The sequence below is a fragment of the Anarhichas minor genome, unplaced genomic scaffold, assembly GCF_050575085.1.
Source record: "Anarhichas minor isolate MPS153535 unplaced genomic scaffold, ASM5057508v1 ptg000011l, whole genome shotgun sequence".
Lineage (NCBI taxonomy): Eukaryota > Metazoa > Chordata > Actinopteri > Perciformes > Anarhichadidae > Anarhichas > Anarhichas minor.
Genome location: NW_027466457.1, coordinates 17,326,935 through 17,348,314, shown reverse-complemented (window position 1 = coordinate 17,348,314; position 21,380 = coordinate 17,326,935). Strand labels below are relative to the sequence as shown.

At 41.3% G+C, this 21,380-nt stretch overlaps 2 protein-coding genes across 2 annotated transcripts; both read right to left on the bottom strand.

The window, feature by feature from the left end:
- Nucleotides 1-3,482: 3,482 nt before the first annotated feature.
- myod1 (myogenic differentiation 1) lies at nt 3,483-5,898 on the bottom strand. The gene is made up of 3 exons (XM_076090022.1): nt 5,311-5,898; nt 4,357-4,435; nt 3,483-3,745 (listed from the first exon to the last, which is right to left on the bottom strand). The coding sequence occupies exons 1-3, from the start codon at nt 5,896-5,898 to the stop codon at nt 3,483-3,485; spliced, it is 930 nt and encodes a 309-aa protein (XP_075946137.1).
- Nucleotides 5,899-7,894: 1,996 nt separating this feature from the next.
- Nucleotides 7,895-12,144, bottom strand: LOC142948140 (ferritin, heavy subunit). The gene is made up of 3 exons (XM_076090021.1): nt 11,848-12,144; nt 10,834-10,980; nt 7,895-9,011 (listed from the first exon to the last, which is right to left on the bottom strand). Exons 1-3 carry the CDS (start codon nt 12,013-12,015, stop codon nt 8,721-8,723), a joined length of 606 nt encoding a protein of 201 aa, XP_075946136.1. The 5' UTR covers nt 12,016-12,144; the 3' UTR covers nt 7,895-8,720.
- Nucleotides 12,145-21,380: the final 9,236 nt, after the last annotated feature.

The following is a 21,380-nucleotide window of genomic DNA, read 5'->3' as shown; positions in this document are numbered from 1 at the left end:
CTAAAAAAAAGGGCTGAATAGCCACAAAGAAACATAAAACGACTACAAAATGATCAAAGAGAAACATAAGAACTATGAAGAGACACAAAGACGACAGATCAACTAAAAAGATGCAAAATGGCTTCAAAGTGACACAAATAGACTCGTGGCTGTGAAAAAGGGAAGAATAGCCACAGGGACACAAAATGACTACAAAGAGTTTTAAAGCAACTACAAAGAAACTAAACGATTACAATTGGACACAAATTGTCAGACCTCATAGCTCAAGACCGTGTCCCAGCCTTCATTCAACAGCACCAACCACATAGAGACTTAAAACAACTACAAAATGCTACAAAGCAACTACAAAGAGACTCAGAATTACCAAAAAAAACATAAAACAACTACGAAGAAAAAGGGCAAAATAGCTTCAAAGAGAAACAAAATGACAAAGAGACTGAAGATGACACAGAAACACAAAACAGCTCAGAAGACTCAAATCAACAACTAAAAGAGACGAAGCCGTTTGTGTTCCATCGTGGTTCAACAGAACATCTTCACTTTCATATATTCCTCCAGTGTGAAACATTATTTTGTTTGTTTTGCAATATTTCAACATTTTCTGAATTCCTGGTGTTTCCAAACTAAAACATGTTGAAAACAGAAGCTGTGTCGACTCACTGGGACACTTAAACATCATTAGTGTTATTAACACCTCAGCTTTTATTGTGACGGGGAAAAGTGTCTCCTGTGAAAAAAGGGTTTATTCTGAAGGGTTTAACACTGTCTTAAAAAACATTACCTCATGTGGTGATGATGAGGATGAGGATGATGATGATGATGATGGTGGTAGTTTGAAGTTTTGTTTGTGCTCTTGTTTAGGTGGAAGAAGTACTCAGATATGTTACTTCAGTAAAATAAGTAATACTACAGTGTAGAAATATATACTGCTGGATAGTTTAATCTATAACATTACATAATTTATTAGTTGACTATATATTGTTTTAATAGTCTGAATCTGTAAAGTAACTACAGCTGTCAGATAAATGTAGTTTACCTCTGAATACTAGTGGAGTAGAAGTACTAGTACACCAGATCTGTACTTTTCACTTGTACTTGTATCATGATACACATATATCATGATACACAGCATGTAATAACCACATGGTGATGTATACTCCTGTGTGAATGAAATACTTGATCAATGAAAAGTATTTTCTCATTTAATTAATAACTTTAGTGTAAATTAATCAGATTTTCTGAGAAATGTGAGATATTAGACGACGTAGAATTGTGTCTCGACACACGATTTCATCACAATGTGATTCCACTGAAAGACGATCAATTATCTTATAACATGTGAAGTGTTTTTACAGAATTAAATGTCAAATAAATGCAACTTACAGTGAGAATGAGATTGAAACACCTGCAGTTCTTCATTTAACCGCACGGTGGCGCTGCAGCTCTTTGGGACAATGTGTGAACAATTATTTAAATGTTCACTTCATTCTAAATTAAAACGTTTTCCTGATGACGGATAATAATCATATTATTATTTATTTTGCAGCTATTGTAAAATATATTTATATATATATATATAAAAATATAGATAAATATAGATAAAATATAGATATATAAATAATATATATAGAGCTGTAGATAGAACCTTTAGAAAAAATGTAAATATGATTAAACTAAATTATAAATGTATATTAAAAGCAGAGTTCTTCTGTTAAAAGCAGTTAAATTTATATTTTAATTAATGCTTAAATATTATATCTAAAAAGTAAAATATATTTGTTTGTATGTTTATTGTGAAACTTCACCACAAACACTTTAATTTCCCTGAAAAATAAAAAAGTGAAAGTAAATAATGAATCATAAAATAAGAGCTCTAAAGAAATGAAGACGCCGAGTCGTGGTTTAGTATAAATAAGCAGATTCATTTATTTGTCATTAGACCATCACTCAGTTTTTCAGATGTATAAATATAAAGTTTAACATTTTCACAACAAACAAAAGCACAGACAGAAACATTAAATACATAATTAATACGTCCAGTTGGAACAAATCAGCTCTTATTTACATAATATGTACAGAAACAGAAACGTGGTCCTAAATAAAGTGACAGGAAGGAGGTCTGAGCCGACTTCACCCAAACTCTTCCACTTATTCATTCCTGCAGGTTTGTATGACATCGTCCTAAAATATCACAGGATTTCTGCAGATGTAGTTTTATGAACAGCTGGTTTTATGAACAGCTAGTTTTATGAACAGCTAGTTTTATGAACAGCTGGTTTTATGAACAGCTAGTTTTATGAACAGCTGGTTTTATGAACAGCTAGTTTTATGAACAGCTAGTTTTATGAACAGCTGGTTTTATGAACAGCTAGTTTTATGAACAGCTGGTTTTAAGAACAGCTAGTTTTATGAACAGCTGGTTTTATGAACAGCTGGTTTTATGAACAGCTGGGCTTCTTATGACTTCAGATGGACGAACGTGGAGGAATGTAAACGGATGTTTTGTCATATTTTGGCCTCCGTCTGAACGACTCAAACTGAGCCTTTAAAGTGTTTTCTCATAACTTGGAGAGAACCGAACTGATTGTAGTCATCAGTTTAAAACAAACTACAATTCCCAGCATTCAAGTGGTTTGTACACTAAATATAAAACGTGCTTGTTTTAACAGCAGGAAGTAGAATCTGGGGGTCAAACATGTTGAGCTGTGGAAGATCATTCCTGCAGGAAGTAAAACGGACGGAAACTTTGGAATGATGACATCAACTCTTACTGGACATTTATTAACATTTAGTTTCTATATTCCCCCTTTTAATCTTATTTTTCAAAATAAGAGCATAAGTTTAAATAACGATTAGTATCACTTAATTCAAATTTTATTTTGTGATTATTATTTGTCGCTAAAAATTATAATAATAATATAATAAATTATAATAAAATATTAAGACTAAAAATTTATATTTGGAAATAAAGTTTTTGTTGTAACCTCGAGGTTTATTTCCAGATCTTTCGATTATATCTCTGATCTTCATCAGCTCGTGGAGTTTGTTCAGTGACTAAGAAATCTATAAAATCTGATATAAAATATCAAACTCCATCTACTGATGAAGACTCTGTAACATCAGTAACTTAAGATTATTTTTAGATTTCTTTTTGACGAGTTCAAAAGTCACGAATGATCTTTCACACTCTATTATTATTATTATTATTATTATTATTATTATTATTTTCTGTCAGGAATGAGCTTCCATACATTTCAGCTTCAGGAAATAAAAACAGATATTTGTTTGTAGATTATAAAACGCTGATCAAACAGTTTGAAGACTCAGTTCAGTAGTTTTCAAATTGAATTAAATGAAATGAAAAGTATATTTTCACTGTGTGTGTGTGTGTGTGTGTGTGTGTGTGTGTGTGTGTGTGTGTGTGTGTGTGTGTGTGTGTGTGTGTGTGTGTGTGTGTGTGGTAAAGTCCCGGGTGTGAAGGTCTATAGGACTTGATAGATCAGGTTGGGGTCCTGGCTGCCGGTCGAGGTGGATGGGACCTGGATGGGCCCCGGGGCCGCTGCCTGGGTGGCGGGGTCCGGCGCCGAGGCCCCGGGGCCCGAGGCGGCGGCGGAGGAGGTGGAGGTGGAGGAGGTGGTGGCAGCTGGCAGCAGGCTGCTGCTGTTGTCGGTGGAGATCCGCTCCACGATGCTGGACAGACAGTCCAGACTGGAGACCACGGAGCTCCGGTTACTCTTCAGACCGCCTGAACACACAAAGCATCAGTTAATATTCAGAAGCAGGAATCATTAACATTTCAATGTTTTCTTTCACAACAAACACATCCTGATTCAAAACATCATGAACATCTGTTCTGTCTGTTGGTTCAACTGTTTGATTAGTTTAATTATTAAAGTTTAACACAGAAGTCAATGTTTCTATTATTGTGCTGCTTTCACTTCATCTGTTTGATTCCAATCGTTTTACTGTAAATAATAATAATAACAAACAGTTTCTTTATTCATATCTGGATTATTCTAACAAGATGTTTCAGTAAAATGTGCTAAAAGTTGAGTGAGAGTTCCCAATAAAAGCTCAGTATTAATGTTAAATTATGATTATTTAACACAAATTAATAGCTGATTCAACTAATTAGCTTTTCTAATATTTTAATTTATACAAAATGTTTCCAATAAAAAAAAGCATTCGGCTCATTTGGTTTTTTTTAAACAAAAATCTCCTTTTTATAATTTAGACTTCAGCTCACTCTCTTTGTTTTACCATCAATCAGAAGCCTGTTGTCCTGTTAGCTGTAATAATATCCTCATTATTATAATATAATAATATGATTATAATAAGTCCTTTGTGGTTTCTTACCGTTTGGAGTCTCTGAGAAATAAGAGCTGTCATAACTTCCTCTCCTGTTTGATTGACAGGTCGGGCCGTTAAAATCCGTCTGTAGAGAAAAACACAAAAGGAAAGAATTCATAAATAGTTTCAGTAACATTTCTGCATAACTTCTGAAAACACAAAGCCTGAATGTTGAGCTGTCGCTCCAAAAGAAAAGTGGATAATAAGTTCAAATGAGTTTAAAAAAAACACCGAAAAGGTAAAAAAATTATTTAGAAAAACGTTTAGAAAGGCAGAATGTATTTGAAACAAAGTGAAAACAAACTAGTGACTCGTTGTTTCCGTTTTGGTGGTGAAGTCTTTTTTAATATATAATGTTTATTTTCGTTAAAGGTTTGAATTACTGCAGAACAAATAAAATAAAAATCATCAAATAATTAAAAACAAAACGCAGCTTCTGAATGTGTTCGATACATTCGTTAAAAACTCAAAAACGTAAATAACATTTAAAACGATTTAAAAACACAACACCTGAACATGTAGATCGGCCCTCTGTTGATTTAAGACATTTATGAGATCTAACGAAAAACATGTTGAGGAATGTTGCATTTAAACTACTTTTTAATGTATTTTTCCTTCTGACCCTAAACTACAGATATTCTTAAATTAGATTGAATAAGAGTGCAGACTGTCTTTACCTCTGGAGGATTATACCAGCTGTAGACCACCAAAATAAGAGAAAATGATCCTTTAGAAAGAAATATATATCTTTTTGAAACATAAATATAAGTAGAGTTTCATGAGCTACAATGTCGCGTGGGAATAGTTAAACATTTAGAGAACACATCCAACAAAATGATTGAAACAAAAGAAAAGAAAAGATCAAAGTAAATACTGAGTTAAACGAAACCAAAGTGAACCTCGCACCTTGTCCGTGCGTAAAGACGCACGGGAGAAACACCTGTCGGTCCCTGAACTCACCATTCCGTCGGAGCAGTTGGACCGGGGGCTGGACGCGTCGGAGTCCCCGCTGTAGTGCTCCAGCACCGGGTAAAAGCCGTCGTCCTTGCCGCCGCGCAGCAGCGCCTGCAGGGACTCGATGTAGCTGATGGCGTTGCGCAGGATCTCCACTTTGGGCAGCCGCTGGTTGGGGTTGGCCGACGTGCAGCGCTTCAGGTTCTCGAACGCGTCGTTCACCTTGCAGAGCCGCCGGCGCTCGCGCAGCGTGGCCGCCTTCCTCCGGTCCGCGTTGGTGGTCTTCCTCTTGCAGGCCTTGCAGGCCCAGAGCAGGCAGCGGCCCGCCTGGTGGTGCCCGCTGGGCGCGCGGACGTGCTCGTCGTCCTCCGCCTCGGCGCGGTGATGGAGATGCAGGAGGGAGGACGAAGAGGAGGTGGAGGAAGGGGAGGGCGAGGGTGAGCAGGAGGAGGAGTCGTCCGGCTTCAGCAGGCCCACGTGGACCAGCCGCGGGTCCAGGTCTTCAAAGAAGTGCATGTCGCTGGTGTTGAAGCACGGGTCGTCGTAGAAATCATCGGCGGCGGGGATGGGGAAAGAGATATCCGACAGCTCCATGGTTCCAAGTCCCAAAACACACACACCACAGAAGAAGAAGAAGAAGAAGAAGAAGAAGAAGAAAAATCCAGGACAGAAGAAGAAGAAGTGGGAGGACGTGGAGCTGTCAGTGTGTTTGTTTCTGGGAATGTGGAGTCCTGTGACTCTGTTCTGTCCTCTCAGCTGTTGACCTGGAGCCTCTTATACCTGCGACACCAGTTGGGGGGGGCGGGGTCAGCCCCGTGAGGTCATCTGGGGTCTGACCAATCAGCTGGCAGCGGGAGGGGTTTACAACTTCACGGTAATTAGTGTACAATTACCCGTAACAGAGCAGTAACAGCAGGGTAATATACTGCTGCTCTCAGTGGGGGAAGAAGTATAAAGTACCTCAATGTTTTTACTCTTATTTATGACTTATTGTGGACAAATACACACCGAGTTCATTCATAAAGAAACGTGGTATTTACATAAAAGGTTGTCTGAGAAATTGATGAGGCCTGTCTGGGAAAAAATTATAAAAGAATTTAATCAGAGGCCGAAACTAATAAAATAATGCATTTAAAGGGAAACAAAGACGTTTAAATACATTAAAGATAATTGAAGTTGTGATAAAAAAAATTGTGCATAAAATAAAACAGTAAACAGTAAATAGAGTTCAAATAAAAGCTCATCTGATGTTTAAGAAATCTAAATTTCTAATTTGTTCTATTAAAAGAAAAGAAAGCAAACAAAAGTTTCTAAATCAAAACTAAACAAACATTAAAAAGTTGTTTTGTCTTGTTGAAGTAATCAGGTTTGGGCAAAAAAAAAAAAATATATATATATATATATATTCAAAGTTGTAAGTTGTTCCTGTTCATAAATAAATCATATTTAAAGTTGAGGTTCCTATCATACAGATCAGCTGACCTTTGACCTCGTGGCTGTTTTGTCATTTTTGAACGGAAATGAAAAAACTGAAGAAAAAAAACCCAAAAATGAATGTATGAAAAGACTGTCACACCCAACATGAGCAGAAAGGACTTCATGCATGACTCATATTCATGTTCACTCATTTATTAAAGAGCGTAAATACTGAATGAACGTGTAAACTCAGTAATAAAGTAATAACGTTTAGTTTTAGACCAGAGATTCGCTTCCTTCCTCCTCCTCCTCCTCTTCATCATCATCACTGCACCGACTCCTTCCAGAAACCTTATAAATGCAGATTATTGATTTTAATAAAACGTGCAGCAGAGTTCCTGCTGGCTGCAGTTCTCCCGTGATGCCGCTGGAGGGCGCTGCAGAGCTCCTCTACGCACATGGGACGGGCGGTTCGGACTGTGTGGACGCTTCAAGTGTTTGAGAAGATATTCAAACGCTCTGCTCAAAGGATTAGCACCATCACTCCGGGAAGATGACTGACGGGTCTTTTAATGCAGGAGACTAACAACTGAATACACGCTGTTCCTGTTTTTAGCTGCTAATAAATGTTTGTTTGAATGAGAGTAATGCTCCTAAACATCATTTAGGTCAGAAAATGCAGAATGACCCTTTAAATTTACATATATAGTTATTTTTTAAACATGAAACGGTGCTGATTCAGGGGAAAGTTGGCTGCCGAAAATCAGTTTTTCTAACTTTATCGTCTAACGTTTTCTGAGACTTTTCAGTTCACTTAAAATAAGCATCTTGTGATTATATTTAACATCCTTCATAGCTGAGATGTAAAGGTAACAGTATGTAGTATCAAATGACGAGCGTTGTTGCTGTTCATGTGCTGATATGTATTTTTTTATCTATTTATCTTTATGGTTGTAATGTTTTTATATTGTTTGACAAATCCAAACATTTTCAATAAAAAGTTGAATGACAAAAAAATGCAAATTTCTATAAATCTTTATCTAACTTTATTTTATTGTGCAGAACAAACATCACACATCCTGTCTTCTCCTTCACACGGAGCTCCGTCTGACCGACTTAAAAGTCACAAAACTAGAATATAATGAAACACTGAATACAAGGTGGACAAATAATACAAAATAAAAACACATTTATATGTTAGAATACACAAGTTCACAAACAGAAGAAGCAGAGTACCAGTGTACCAGCAGGAAACATGTATAAATACTACTGATTACAAATGATGTCGACCAACAAACTACTTCAAACATAAACACTTTTTTGGTATTGTTCAAAATGTGCCGATATAAATGATTCATATCAGCATCGATCACCTGCTCAGATCTTCGGACAAATCATTTTAAACATTTATGTTGTTTATAGACCAGACCGGCACATACGTTTACTTTGCAAAACATGAATTTATTCTTCCCATATATGTCAATGTAATTCTCCATGTGTTTGGATTTTAATTTTGACAGTTTGAATACTTATTTATTTGTTTTAAACTTCCTCTGATAATTATTTTGTGACTTTGCTCGGAGCGCCGGAGCTAATTGTCCTGTCGGATTTGAGCTCGGAGCTAACTCCGTTAGCTAAACCTCATTTTGCATGTTCATCAATCATGATCAACCATTCATCAACGTCTCCAATCACACGTCACAGAGAACAAACCCACACCACAAGACATTCAACAACATTAACGTGTCATGAGCTAATGGTAGCTAACGGGGTTGACTGTGTTTTTAAAGAAAGAATAAATAACATGTGTAGAACACAGCTCTGTGTTGATGGCAGTGAGATGACACAAATATCCATCTGGACTCTGGGGAAGATTGCTAACAAGCTAATTCCCCAAAATGCCACCTGGTCCTTTGGAGAAAATCAGATTCTAACTTTGACAGAAAACGATAGAGTATCATCTCTAATCAACGGAGACTTCCTCTGACTGATCCGACCGATCATCTGGTGAGCTCCTCCTGCAGCTCATTCAGGATGAACTCCCCAAACCCCCCCGTCTGGTCCTGGGTGCAGCCCACCCGCCGGGCGCTGGTGAGCAGGTCTCCCAGCAGTTTGAGGCGGTCCACCCGCGGCGTCAGGAAGCGGTTCTTCACGACACCGGCGGCGTGCGGGTCTCCGTGGTCGCGGGCGAGCTCGCTCAGCTCGACCAGGACGCCCACTTCCTCCTTCAGCTGGAGCAGCAGCAGCTCCAGAGCCGGTAACAGCGAGCAGACGGCCTCACAGAGCGGGTTCTGGAAGATCAAACATGTCGTATGATCAACCAGCCCAGTGGCAGAGCAGATGTGAAATAGTCACGAAATGGAAGCTATTGGTTTTGTGTTCAGCGACACGAGTCAGAGCGAGTGATGAACTCTATAATATCCAAGAAGACGAATATTCAACTGTTGGTGGTTTTGTTGCCTCAACCTAACCTTCGTTAAATCAACTATACCCTAAACTCTGCTCCATGGTCTGTTGACTCTAAATGGACCATAATGTACTAAATGAACATCATGCTGTATTGAAGAAGACTTGAAACTAGAGATTGAGACCATAAACTCATGTTTACAATGTTTAATAAATCAAGAGAGAAGTAGAGTCATTTTCTCATAGACTTCTATACAACCAGAGGAGTCGCCCCCTGGTGGACACTAGAGAGAAGTAGAGTCATTTTCTCATAGACTTCTATACAACCAGAGGAGTCGCCCCCTGGTGGACACTAGAGAGAATGCAGCTTTAACACATGAAGCTTTGGCTTCACTTTAATGAACCGGAGGTTGTCTCCTGGTCTGAACACCAGAACATTTCAGCGTTTAGTCGATCCGTCTCTTGGAACATTAACTCTCTTAACTCAGCATCATTTTTATTTTGATAGAATAGAAGGAGCCTGAAGTGAAGCGAGGCTGTCGTCGTCTCGTTGAGGTCCGCTTTGAGAGACGGATAACGAGGTGTCCCAAACTGCTTGCTGACTGGACTCGGGGGCCCTCGGCCCTGAAACGATTTTACACGAGTCATAAAACCCGGAGGCCACGCTGCGACGCGCCAACGCCGCTGCCGCCCGCTGCCCGCTGGACCATCTGGAAACGCCATCAGCAACCACTGTCCCTCTGCTGCAGCATTAATCTCGCCAATTTTCCGGGGGCATGGGGGGGAGGGGAAATGTACACCCTGACTGGCTTTAGGCCAGAGTCAGGGTTTCAGGTCTCCAGGGGTCTAACCTCCCCTCCCTCCTCCTCCAGCCTCGTGAGCTCGTAACTCCCCCCGCCCTCCCTCTGAATGAAGACGAGGAAAAACAAGAAGCGATGAAGACACCTGCTCTGACAGGATGAAGGACGGCTCAGGAGGAACGGATAAATCCTGCTGATGGGACGTTTTTGGGGAGTAAAAGGAGAACGCTGTTACAGACCGAAGCTTCTCCGTCTCACAGATAAAGTTCAGATCGTAAATTTAGTTTCAAATCGACTTCTTTGTAGCGGATCATCTAAACGAGGAAGGGCTGAACCGCCCCTCCCCCACCCGCGCTTCACCTCTGACCTCTGACAGTAACTCAGTACATTTACTGAAGTACTGCACAGTTTGTACTCCAGTACATTTATCTCTGGTTTCAGATTATATACTCAAAACATGAGTTGTGGATTCTTTACATACAGTAATTTAAATGAGCCTCGTCTACACCGACTAAAACATAATACATATTCAAATATTTAAACACTAATAAAAGGGACGTTCTGCGTGTACTTTTGATACATAACAAGTACATTTTGTTGATTGTACACTGCGTATTTTTGAATGCAAAACCTTTACTGTAAAAGAATAATTGTACACTGTGGTATTAGTACTTTTATTGTAAGAGAGTATTCTGACCAAGTTGTATAAGGACTTTTACTGTGACATTGTATTTTTACTGTGTCGTGTTTGTACTTTAACTGTCACAGAGTATTACAGTGTGGTATTAGTATTCTTACCATGTTGTATAAGTACTTTTACTGCAGTAGAGGAATACTTCCTCCGCCTCAATGACAGCAGTATTAAACGGCAGGTTAAGTGAACTTAAACTGGTGTACCAGCGAGTACCTGGACGTCTTTGCCGCAGTAGTTGCCCCCCCTCTCAGCCAGGTAGCCCATCATGGCCTCGGCCTCCTGCCGTTGCTTCAGCGCCTCCTGGTGGAAGAAGGAAGCGGCGCGGGGCAGAGCGGCATCGTCGCGCTCAAACACACGGGCCTGCAGGAGAGAAAACGAGTGATGATCACAGTGAACCGTCACATAACCACCTCATCGTGAGGAGTTATGGAGACTCAACAATAAACTGTGTCGACGTTTCACTAGAAAGTTTATTTAGTCTATTTTCCATCACTTCAGCCTTCATTCATTTCAATGGGAGCAACTCCTGCAGGGAAGCAAAGAGATGTAAGTGCCCTCTCCTGATCGACGTCTTGTTACTGTTTATTCTGACAGGAGATAAAATAATTGTTTCCATGCTCATCTTAAAGCTCTGTTCTTAGTTTTTGATCATCAGGTCAACATCATCAACTGTGATTTTAGCAAACAGCGGCTTCACTTTCTGACTTTTGCATTTCAGGACTGAATGGATCATAAAAGGTAAACAAGCCACAAATGCTCTGAGAACTGCATCCTGAGCCCTTTGGTCCTCAGTATCCCACAATGCACTGCGCACATGTCGACAGCTCAAAATTGGAGGCTGTCCGTCTCATTTACATCAGGACACTATCGGAGACACACTACCTGCTGAGTCAAACATCACGATTTGTACCTTTATATATTTAGGTGTTCTGGCCTTTTTAAGAATTTTACATTTAATTCTAATAAATTCTGCGATACTGTGTACGTTGCATTTTACTACTGTTTTAAACTTTTTATATACTTTTGGGATTAAAGGGGGATGAGTACAGTAAAAAGTACAATATGCACCTCTGAGATGTAGTACAGTAAAAAGTACAATATTTCATATATTTTAATCTAATACTCAATGAAAGTACAAGTACCTGGTGTTTCTAGGCCTACTTGATACAGTGGACTACTTGTGTACATGTATCTGTCCCACAGAGCAGACCTCCATGTGTCTCCTACCAGAGCCTCCAGCCGGTACTCTCCGTCCCACAGCAGGCTGCTCACGCCGCACAGAGCCTCCTCCACGGCGGCCTGCAGGTTGTGTCTGACCCGGCTGCCCGCGGAGCTCCGGTGCGTTCTGCACAGCGGCAGGCTGCCCTTCAGCCTCTTTCCTGCGGGCTCGGTCATGTCACCGCCCGGTCACCGCGAGAAGCTCGGTCCAGGACACGTAACTGACATAAACACCACAACCTGAGCGGTGAATCACGCGCAATAAACGACCCGACACCCGCGGTCTGTGGACAGTAAACGCGTCTTTCTTCCAGAAGACCTGAACCGTCATCGGAGGATAAATTTAGCCCGCAGAGATCAACAGTTTCCCGGTCAGCTGCTCAAGTTCATCCGGTGCAGCCACAGAAAAACAACAACTTTATTACAGAATAATAATCAGATCAACAATAAAACACATGATTCCTTTTATTGCTTTCTTCCTTTTAACATCAGACGTTTCTCGATGCACTTTTATTTTGTAGAACAGATAAATATTATGTTCCTCTTGTCATGAGTCCACTGAGTGTTTACAGTGAAGGATCAGCTGCATTAAGCTGCTTTAACAATGACAGCTTCACTGTAGCCGTAATGTGAAGCTCAGTGCTGGAAGAAGTACTCCTGATCCTTTATGAAGGTAAAAGTACCTATATCACAGTGTATAAATACTTCATTATGTTGCAAGTCCTGCATCCATAAGAGTAGAAAAGTATTAACAAAATGTACTTAAATTATCAAAAGTAAAAGGACTTGTTTCGTCCTGACTTTATATACAGTCAGTCTAGTCTAATAGATCCCAACCTAAGTGTCGGGGTCCTCCAAAGGGTCACCAGACAAATCTGAGGGGGTCGTGAAATAATTAATGGAAGAAAAGAAGAAACTAAGATCTGATGAACTAAAAACAGTTTTTATATTCTGCATTTTCCTCTAATGTGTCGGGTCTTTGTCAGGGATCTTTCTTTCTTTCTTTGGTCTCTATCTTGTCCCTATCTGGTCTCTATCTTGTCCCTATCAGGCCTCTATCTGGTCTCTAACTGTGCAGCATCATGTGGAAGCTGACCCCCCTCCTGCAGAGAGTCTGTAATTTGTTACAGTGAGGTCCAGCCCAGGTGATTACCGAGCTGTCTGAGGGGGTCTGGGTGGTTTGTGTCAAAGGTGCGGGGTCCTGTTGACCCTTGAGGTGCTCCGGGGATCCTGGACCAGCTGACCCCCCTGGGAGCAGCCAGCCCCTCCCGTCACTCATCCTGCAACAGGAGAGGAGGAAGAACCAGGGGGGTCGACTCTGAACCAGGAGGAGCTGCTGAAGAACGGATCCAGGATCCAGATCTCAGTTAAACTGGACTGTAGATCAGGTTCACGGTCTGTGTCTTAGACCTCTAAACCACCAGGACATCCCGCATTAAATATATCATCAAAGGAATAATTCAACATTTTAGGAAATACGTTTATTCACTTTCTTTATTCAGATTTCTAAGCCTGCTAGCTTAGCTTAGCATAAAGACTGGAAACAGAGGGAAAAGCTAGCCTGGCTCTGTCAGAAACAAAATACACCATCCAGTGCCTCTAAATCTCATTGTTATGCATATAATGTGTTGTAATCTGCTGATAAAGTCACTGATACAGAATAAATATTCAATGTCGCAAATTATTGAACAAAAAAATCTGTAAAATAAAAAAGTAAAATTCTGTAGAATTAAAGATATTTTTTACAGTGTATAATATATTTAATTTTAATTTCCAATATGTGATGTTGAGTTCTGTTAACTTTACAGAGCAGCAAAAGAGAAAAATACAGATAAACACACGACAATAACGAGACAGGACTCACACACGCACACACACACACGCACACACACACGCACACACACACACGCACACACACACACACACGCACACACACACACGCACACACACACACACACACACACACGCACACACACACACACACACACACACACACGAAGCACTTAATAAACCTAAAACTTGCAGACTGACAGCGGAGGTGTCGGACTTCACACCTGCTGCCTGCTGTAAACCACCAACACTACAACGACTGCATTGTCCTGCACTGGTGGCAGATTACTTTACACACACACACACACACACACACACACACACACACACACACACACAGAGCTGGATTACCTCGCTGCAGCAGATTTACTGCTCTGCAGACAGTTGTGTGGTTTGTTGTGTTTGTGGACTGAGGACAGAGTTCGGATCGAATGAAGCTCTCTGAGCACCAGTCTGACCGGTCAGTGAATAATATTTATTTTTAATTTTTTTAAGTACTGCTACAGTCTAGAAACATAAAACAGAACACAAGTTAACAACAAATATGTACAATGTGTCTGTTTTTAAGGAGATAATGAGAGTAGTTCAGAAAAAAAATATATATATTTTTTTAAAGTAATGCTACGGTCAAGAAAAAAATATAATATGTACAATAAATCTGTTTTTAAAAGGAATAGTATAAGTAAACATAAGATGTGCAATGTAAAACAGATTTATGCAGCACTTTAATGCTTCTGGTGTGTGTATTGATGTTCTTTTATTAGCTTTTGACCTAATCAGGGAAAATACCTGGACTTATAAACTCTAAACACAGATCGCTTCCTGAACAGATTTCCAGATCAACAGATGGATTTATTAGTAAAGTTTAGCTTTTGACATCACGCTACAATCACAAATCTGTAATCATAAAGTCTTGTGGTTGGTTCGTTTGCACCGGAGTCCACTTGCAAGCAGACTAAGACCCACCTTTTCAAGCGGTCTTGGTTCCATTGTTTGGTCCACACAGGCAGCAACGTCTGGTTCTTAAGAGTGAAGTCAAAGCTTCAAGTGTTAAAGCTGCATTCTCTCTAGTGTCCACCAGGGGGCGACTCCTCTGGTTGTATAGAAGTCTATGAGAAAATGACTCTACTTCTCTCTTGATTTATTACCTCAGTAAACATTGTAAACATGAGTTTATGGTCTCAATCTCTAGTTTCAAGTCTTCTTCAATACAGCATGATGTTCATTTAGTACATTATGGTCCATTTAGAGTCAAACAGACCATAAAGCAGGGGATGCTTTAGGGCGGGGCTACACGGTGATTGACATCGTGATTACAGGTTTTTTGGTTCCACCTCGATCGAGGTTCCGACCGAGGTGACAGAAGAGAAAAACAACGCCGGCGTTTCTTCCAGCGTACGCCGCTCACGACCGCCGTCCCTCGTTTTGAATTCCCGTCTCTCATCACATGACCCGGAGTTATAAATGCTGCAGACACACCAGCTGCTGCTCTAAACAGAACAAAAAGAGATCGCCTGCAGGGACACACGGACGCTGCTCAGGATCTGATGTTCACTCCTGTTTTTATGAATGAGTTCAGTCCTGAAGATTAATAACCACATCCTCCTGAGCAGGTTTGACCCGGAAATAAGGGACCTGGCTCGTTGGCTCTTTGGACCTGAAGTACTGGAGAAGTTTAAACATTTTACTGCTGTTTAGGTTTAATAACAGCATGTCTTGTGCGAAATAGAATTAGAATCAGAAATATAGTTTTATGTAGTCTGTAGGATCATAATGAGTTTAAATGTTATGCTCGTTTAGGAATGATGATGTTGAAATAGTACTCCACCAATTTAGCTTTGCACTCAGAGTTGTGATGGACGACATCAAAAAGTATCAAGCAGAACCAGAGACGTCGTCTTTTTTATTCCACATTCTTCATTGTAAAAATCTGGCGGCCTACATTACCCACAATGCAGCTCGACCGCCGATAGTTGGGCGGGAGATTCACTGTGTTCTTCCTTTCTGAATATTTCCTCTGTAGGAAGGCGTGTGAGGGCCATTGTAAGTAGAAAACAATAATGATAATAATTAATTCCTGAGCCGGAGAAAGGGTAATAGTCCCAGAAAAACACTGAATTTCGAAGATATAATTTCTAAATTTATAAGAAAGAAACGTGGATATTCTCTGAGATAAATGTCAGAAATTTACAAGAAAAAACTCACAAAATTACGAGAAAAATAACTTGAATATTCTCTGAGACTGTAAAGTCCTGAATCTGCAAGAACAGAATAGATTATTAAAGTCACAAATTTACGAAAAAAAACTAGTTATGGGCACCACATTAGCACCACGTTGGCCCATCATTGACGCCATGTTGGCCTGACATTTGCACCATGTTGGCACCAAGTTGGCACCATGTTGGCACCATGTTGGCACCACATTAGCACCACGTTGGCCCATCATTGACGCCATGTTGGCCTGACGTTTGCACCAAGTTGGCACCATGTTGGCACCATGTTGGCACCATGTTGGCACCATGTTGGCACCATGTTGGCACCATGTTGGCACCATGTTGGCACCATGTTGGCCCGGCGTTTGCTCAGCGTTGGCCCGGCCTGCAGCGGGTCACAGCTGTCAAACAGATCAGCAGGACTTCTCTTCTCCACACCAGCAGCTGTCTATTAAGAATCCTCCGGACCGTCATCAGCGGCGAGTTCCTCAGCTCACAACTCGGCTCATTACCGCCCTTAATGGAGGGAAGACAGAGACAAGGTAAATACAATTACTGATCGGACCGCGGGACACCCGAGCCTGCAGTGGTGCCCCGTTTCACAGCCGGTACCCGACACCAGAGTCTGCCTCGTTACGGGGACCGACACCCCGTCTACACTCTGCTACCGCTTTCTATTTGTTGTAAACTTCATCGGACACAACAGAACTCGGGCCGTTTGAAGGATGTTGTTGCCCTCTGAAATGGGAGGAAAGTAAATCTGAGTTTGGTGCTGAGGCCCGGTGAGAGTGAGGCCCCCCCCGGATGCCTTTTTGTGCCAGACGCTGTGATTACCCAGAAAGCCTCTGGAATGCCCCCCTTGCTCATTAAAGAGACCGATATAGCGCGGCGTGGTCCAGTGAGGGACGGAGGGTAAATGGATGCTGCTCGTGTTATGTGGCACAAATTAAACAATGATGAATGATGACGCTTAGAGAAGGGGGGGGGGGGGGTGCACGACTATTTCCAGCGATGGCAGAAACACATTCTTTACGCATGAGAGGCGTTCGGTGTCTGTGGGTAATCGGACCACCGTGATGAAGGAAAGTCAGGCATCAGGTCGGTTTCTTTCAGCCTTTTAAACTCAGAAAGATATTAATTTTAACATTAATACCACAGTACTCTCCACCAGTACTCTCACAGTAGTAATACTACTGATACTTGTACTACACCTGTGACCTGTAAACATGCGGTGAAGAGGAAAACATCAGCTTGTGTTTCCAGGTGTTGTGGAGCTATTTCAGTCAGTGTCGGTTGACGACTGCGAGTCTTTTCAAAGTAAAATAATCTGGAGGTGTGGCGTTCGCTAAGCCCCTCCCCCTCTCGGTTAGCGTTGCTAGGCCTGTCAAGCACTCTTGCTCGCTGAATCATGAGAACTTGATCAGCTGAACAAAACAAGGTTGAACGTGTCGGGGGTAACGTGTTAAAGGTGCAGAAATACTCAAAATGTGTGTGTTTCATTTCCCAGTTGAAGGTGTAATGGATGTGAGTGAGTAGTTTTCATGCAGCCAGCAGGTTGTTGTAGACGGATGTGTTGATCTCTGCACAGATTAAGGTCTCCTGTTCCTCCACATGGAGGGAATAGTGACGATGACCCAGATATCGTGTGCAGATCGCTGTCTCCTGAACTGACCCTGCAGCGCTCACACAGATCAACCAATCAACACGTCTCTTATATCTGCGTCACTCAGAACACATCAGGAGAATCTGCTGGTCCAGACCGAGGAAATAGTGAGGAACCAGTTAGATTACTAGTGAGAGGAATATAGATCTGATACATCTGAACTCGTGAGACGTTCAGTGTCAACTTTGTTTATATAACTCGAGTTATACGAGTTCTCAGAGGGAAACCAATGCTGCTTTAAATAGAACCAGAAACTGTCTGTTTAAGGGAAGAACACTTTATTTATAAAGCACCTGATAACAAAGAGCACAAGAGGAAAACCTCAAAAATACATTCAATGCAACGCACTTCAGCACCCAGATCCCTGGAGATGATAGAAAGTACAACTTAAAGTTACTGAGAAGAACTTTTAACTGGTCCTGAACCAGTCTCAGTGTAGTCCTGATCCTCTATATGAACCAGTCTCAGTGTAGTCCTGATCCTCTCTATGAACCAGTCTCAGTGTAGTCCTGATCCTCTATATGAACCAGTCTCAGTTTAGTCCTGATCCTCTATATGAACCAGTCTCAGTGTAGTCCTGATCCTCTCTATGAACCAGTCTCAGTGTAGTCCTGATCCTCTATATGAACCAGTCTCAGTTTAGTCCTGATCCTCTATATGAACCAGTCTCAGTGTAGTCCTGGTCCTCTATATGAACCAGTCTCAGTGTAGTCCTGATCCTCTATGAACCAGTCTCAGTGTAGTCCTGATCCTCTATCAGACCTCCATCAGTACAGAGACCATCAGAGAGAAGATGGTCTGTTTCTATAGAGTTATTCTTGATGCTGGTGAAACCAGATGAATTCATGCAGGTTCACCAGAACCTCCTTCAGCTCAGACTCCAGCAGAGACCGGTCCACCGTGGACAGACCCAGATCCTCCAGCGGAGACCGGTCCACCGTGGACGGACCCAGATCCTCCAGCGGAGACCGGTCCACCGTGGACGGACCCAGATCCGGAGCTCCAGAGGGAGGAGGAGAGCTCAGCTCCCGGCAGCAGCATTTTCAGTCAAATATCTGTTTATTTATGTATTTTCAGAGCCAAAAATGAAGAGAAAAAAAGAAGTACTTAGTTGAAGAAAGTTGAGTGACATCCAGTCCTTTATAGTGTGTGTGTGTGTGTGTGTGTGTGTGTGTGTGTGTGTGTGTGTGTGTGTGTGTGTGTGTGTGTGTGTGTGTGTGTTGAACACACAGGTAGCAGTAAACACACTCTGCTGGTTGTGTGTTAAGTTGTGTGTTAAACAGCAGTTAATGTTGTGATGAGCAGATCACAGACTAATGAGACTCAGATTACACTGTGTGTGTGTGTGTGTGTGTGTGTGTGTGTGTGTGTGTGTGTGTGTGTGTGTGTGTGCGCGTGTGCGTGTGGCCTCTCTGTGTGGTCCGTCACCCTTTAACCTGAAGGCCTGAGGAGCCTCCACAGTCTGAGTCAACACGCTGCTGCTGCTCTTCACTTTAAAGCATCATCATCATCATCTTCATCACCATCCTCGTCCTCTCAGCTCGTGGTCAAGTTTCTTAAAGAGTTCATCAGAGCTGGAAGAAGTACTCAGATATTTATACTACAGTAAAGTCACATTTACTCAGGTTACTGTGGCTCAGCGTCCTTCAATCAGAGGATCGGCAGTTCGATCCCCGGCTCCGCTGGTCCATGTCGATGTGTCCGTGGGCAAGACACTTAACCCGTAATGTCTCCCGTAGCTCTGCCTACGGTGTGTGAATGTTAGGTAGTTGTGACGGGCAGGTGTAGCTCGGATATGAATGGGTGAATGATGACATGTAGTGTTAAAGAGCTTTGAGTGGTCGGAAGACTAGAAAAGAGAAATACAAGTAGAGTCCTTTTACTTGAGTGCAATTTTGACATATTTGAACTTTACTTGAATCCATTTCATGATACTTTATACTTCTATTCCACACTTCAGAGGGAAATATAGTTTTCTTCTTCTTCTTCCTATTATTATTATTATTATTATTATTATTATTATAGTAATTTTATTTGATAAGTGACAGCAACAGAACAGAATAATATTCTATACTAATACAACACTTTGAAAGGAGCCATTCTTCACAAAGAGTACTTTGTTCATCTCGTTAAAAGTACTTTTACTTAAGTACCATTTTGAATCCAGGACTTTAACTTGTATCACAGTATTTTGTGGTATATCTACTTTTACTGAAGTAAAATATCTGAGTACTTCTTCCACCTCTGATCTTTATTGACACATTCATGTGTTCATCACTTTAATGACTTTATATTCTGCCGGATAGCTTGAGACCTTTTAACACGTCATCATTCTTTATTTGAGGATTATATTGTTATTATATTTCATATTATTCTTCTGAATTAACTCAACTCAACTAACTCAACTTCATCCAAAGCTTCCTTGAGGCCAGTTTGTGATATCGGGCTGTTTAAATACACCCGACATGAGTTCTAATTGGGAGAATAACTTGTATATGAAGGAGACTGGTTTCCAGGCTGGTCTGGTCCCTGTAGACTGGTTCCCCCCCTCCTCCTCCTCCTCCCTGCAGGAGACCAGCAGACCTCAGCTAAGATCACAGCAGCTCAGTGTTTACCTTCCTCGCCCGGCCGTTTGATTCCCTGCGTCTCCTCAGACGTCCAGCTGAGACTCCCCAGAGTGGACGGAGGGTCTCTGACGGGACCAGCAGCTGAGACTCTCAGATTCTGGACCCGGCCTGTGGACGGTGGGCTCCTGTAACGATGAGCTCCGAGGTGTCCTGTCCGCTGGTGGTCCGCTCACTTTGTTACATTCTTCTTCTGGTCAAATGGTGAAGTATCCGAGGAGCGTCGACGCCTCCGCAAACGCCATCTGATGAGCGGAGCGTTGACAGTTGGACGAAAACATTCCTGAGATGGTTCAGAGGAAAATAACGTTTTGTCCACCAAACTTCTCCAGAGACGTTTGAGGACGAAGACACAAACATCTGTAAAATGTAATCAAATGTGTTTCTGTATTCTAGATAGTTCAGTTCACTCTTCTGTCTTCATATAACAAAATCAAGAAATCAATGAATCATCAGTGTTTCTTGATCTGTTGAGATGAATAGCTGAATATCACACTAAATAAAAGCTGGATGTGTTTGTTCAGTGAATATAAAGCTGCAACTATCGTTATCAGATGAAATAAGGATTATAGTTTGGATTAATTGTTAATAAAATGGCAGAAATAATCTCCATCACATTTAACCTTTAATGGTCGGAGATTAAACCAGCAGACATTTCACAACAATGGTCGATCATAAATCACTTATTAAAATCTATTTGATTTTTTAGTCAGCTGATAATTGAGTTAACTTCAGAAATAGTAGATTCTTTTATTGTTATAACACATGTGATAACAGAGAAAATCGAACAGTATGAAGCTGATTATCGTACAAATAGGACGTTTTCGTACAAATACGACGGTTCGATCCTTGGCTGGAACGTGTTCTGAGTCGAAGTGTCCTTGAGCAAGACACTGTCCCCCTAACGGCTCCCTGGGCGCCTGTCATGGGCAGCCCATGATACAGGCATGGGTCAAATGCAGAGACAAATTTCCCCCTTAAAGGGATAAATATAGTATAATAAAAACATTTTTAAAAAGAATATTCTCCCTCTCCCTCAGTTACAAAAGAAAAATAATTGAAAATGACCAATGGCCCTAACATGCTGTTGGGATCTGGCTCTAGTCTAGAAGCACCCATGCTCCTTCTTGTCATACAACGTCTGATGGAAACTCCAAGATGAATGACTACACCTCCCAGCACAGCCAAAACTTGATCCTGGCCCCTCATTGG

Excerpts from the sequence above, each read along its gene's own strand:
- myod1 (XM_076090022.1), bottom strand. The coding sequence starts at position 5,898 with ATGGAGCTGTCGGATATCTCTTTCCCCATCCCCGCCGCCGATGATTTC. Across the intron at positions 4,436-5,310 it reads CCAACTGCTCCGACGGAATG|ACGGATTTTAACGGCCCGAC; the intron begins GTGAGTTCAGGG and ends TTTTCTCTACAG. Across the intron at positions 3,746-4,356 it reads TTTCTCAGAGACTCCAAACG|GCGGTCTGAAGAGTAACCGG; the intron begins GTAAGAAACCAC and ends TTGTGTGTTCAG.
- LOC142948140 (XM_076090021.1), bottom strand. The coding sequence starts at position 12,015 with ATGACCGAGCCCGCAGGAAAGAGGCTGAAGGGCAGCCTGCCGCTGTGC. Across the intron at positions 10,981-11,847 it reads AGTACCGGCTGGAGGCTCTG|GCCCGTGTGTTTGAGCGCGA; the intron begins GTAGGAGACACA and ends TCTCTCCTGCAG. Across the intron at positions 9,012-10,833 it reads ACTGCGGCAAAGACGTCCAG|AACCCGCTCTGTGAGGCCGT; the intron begins GTACTCGCTGGT and ends TTGATCTTCCAG.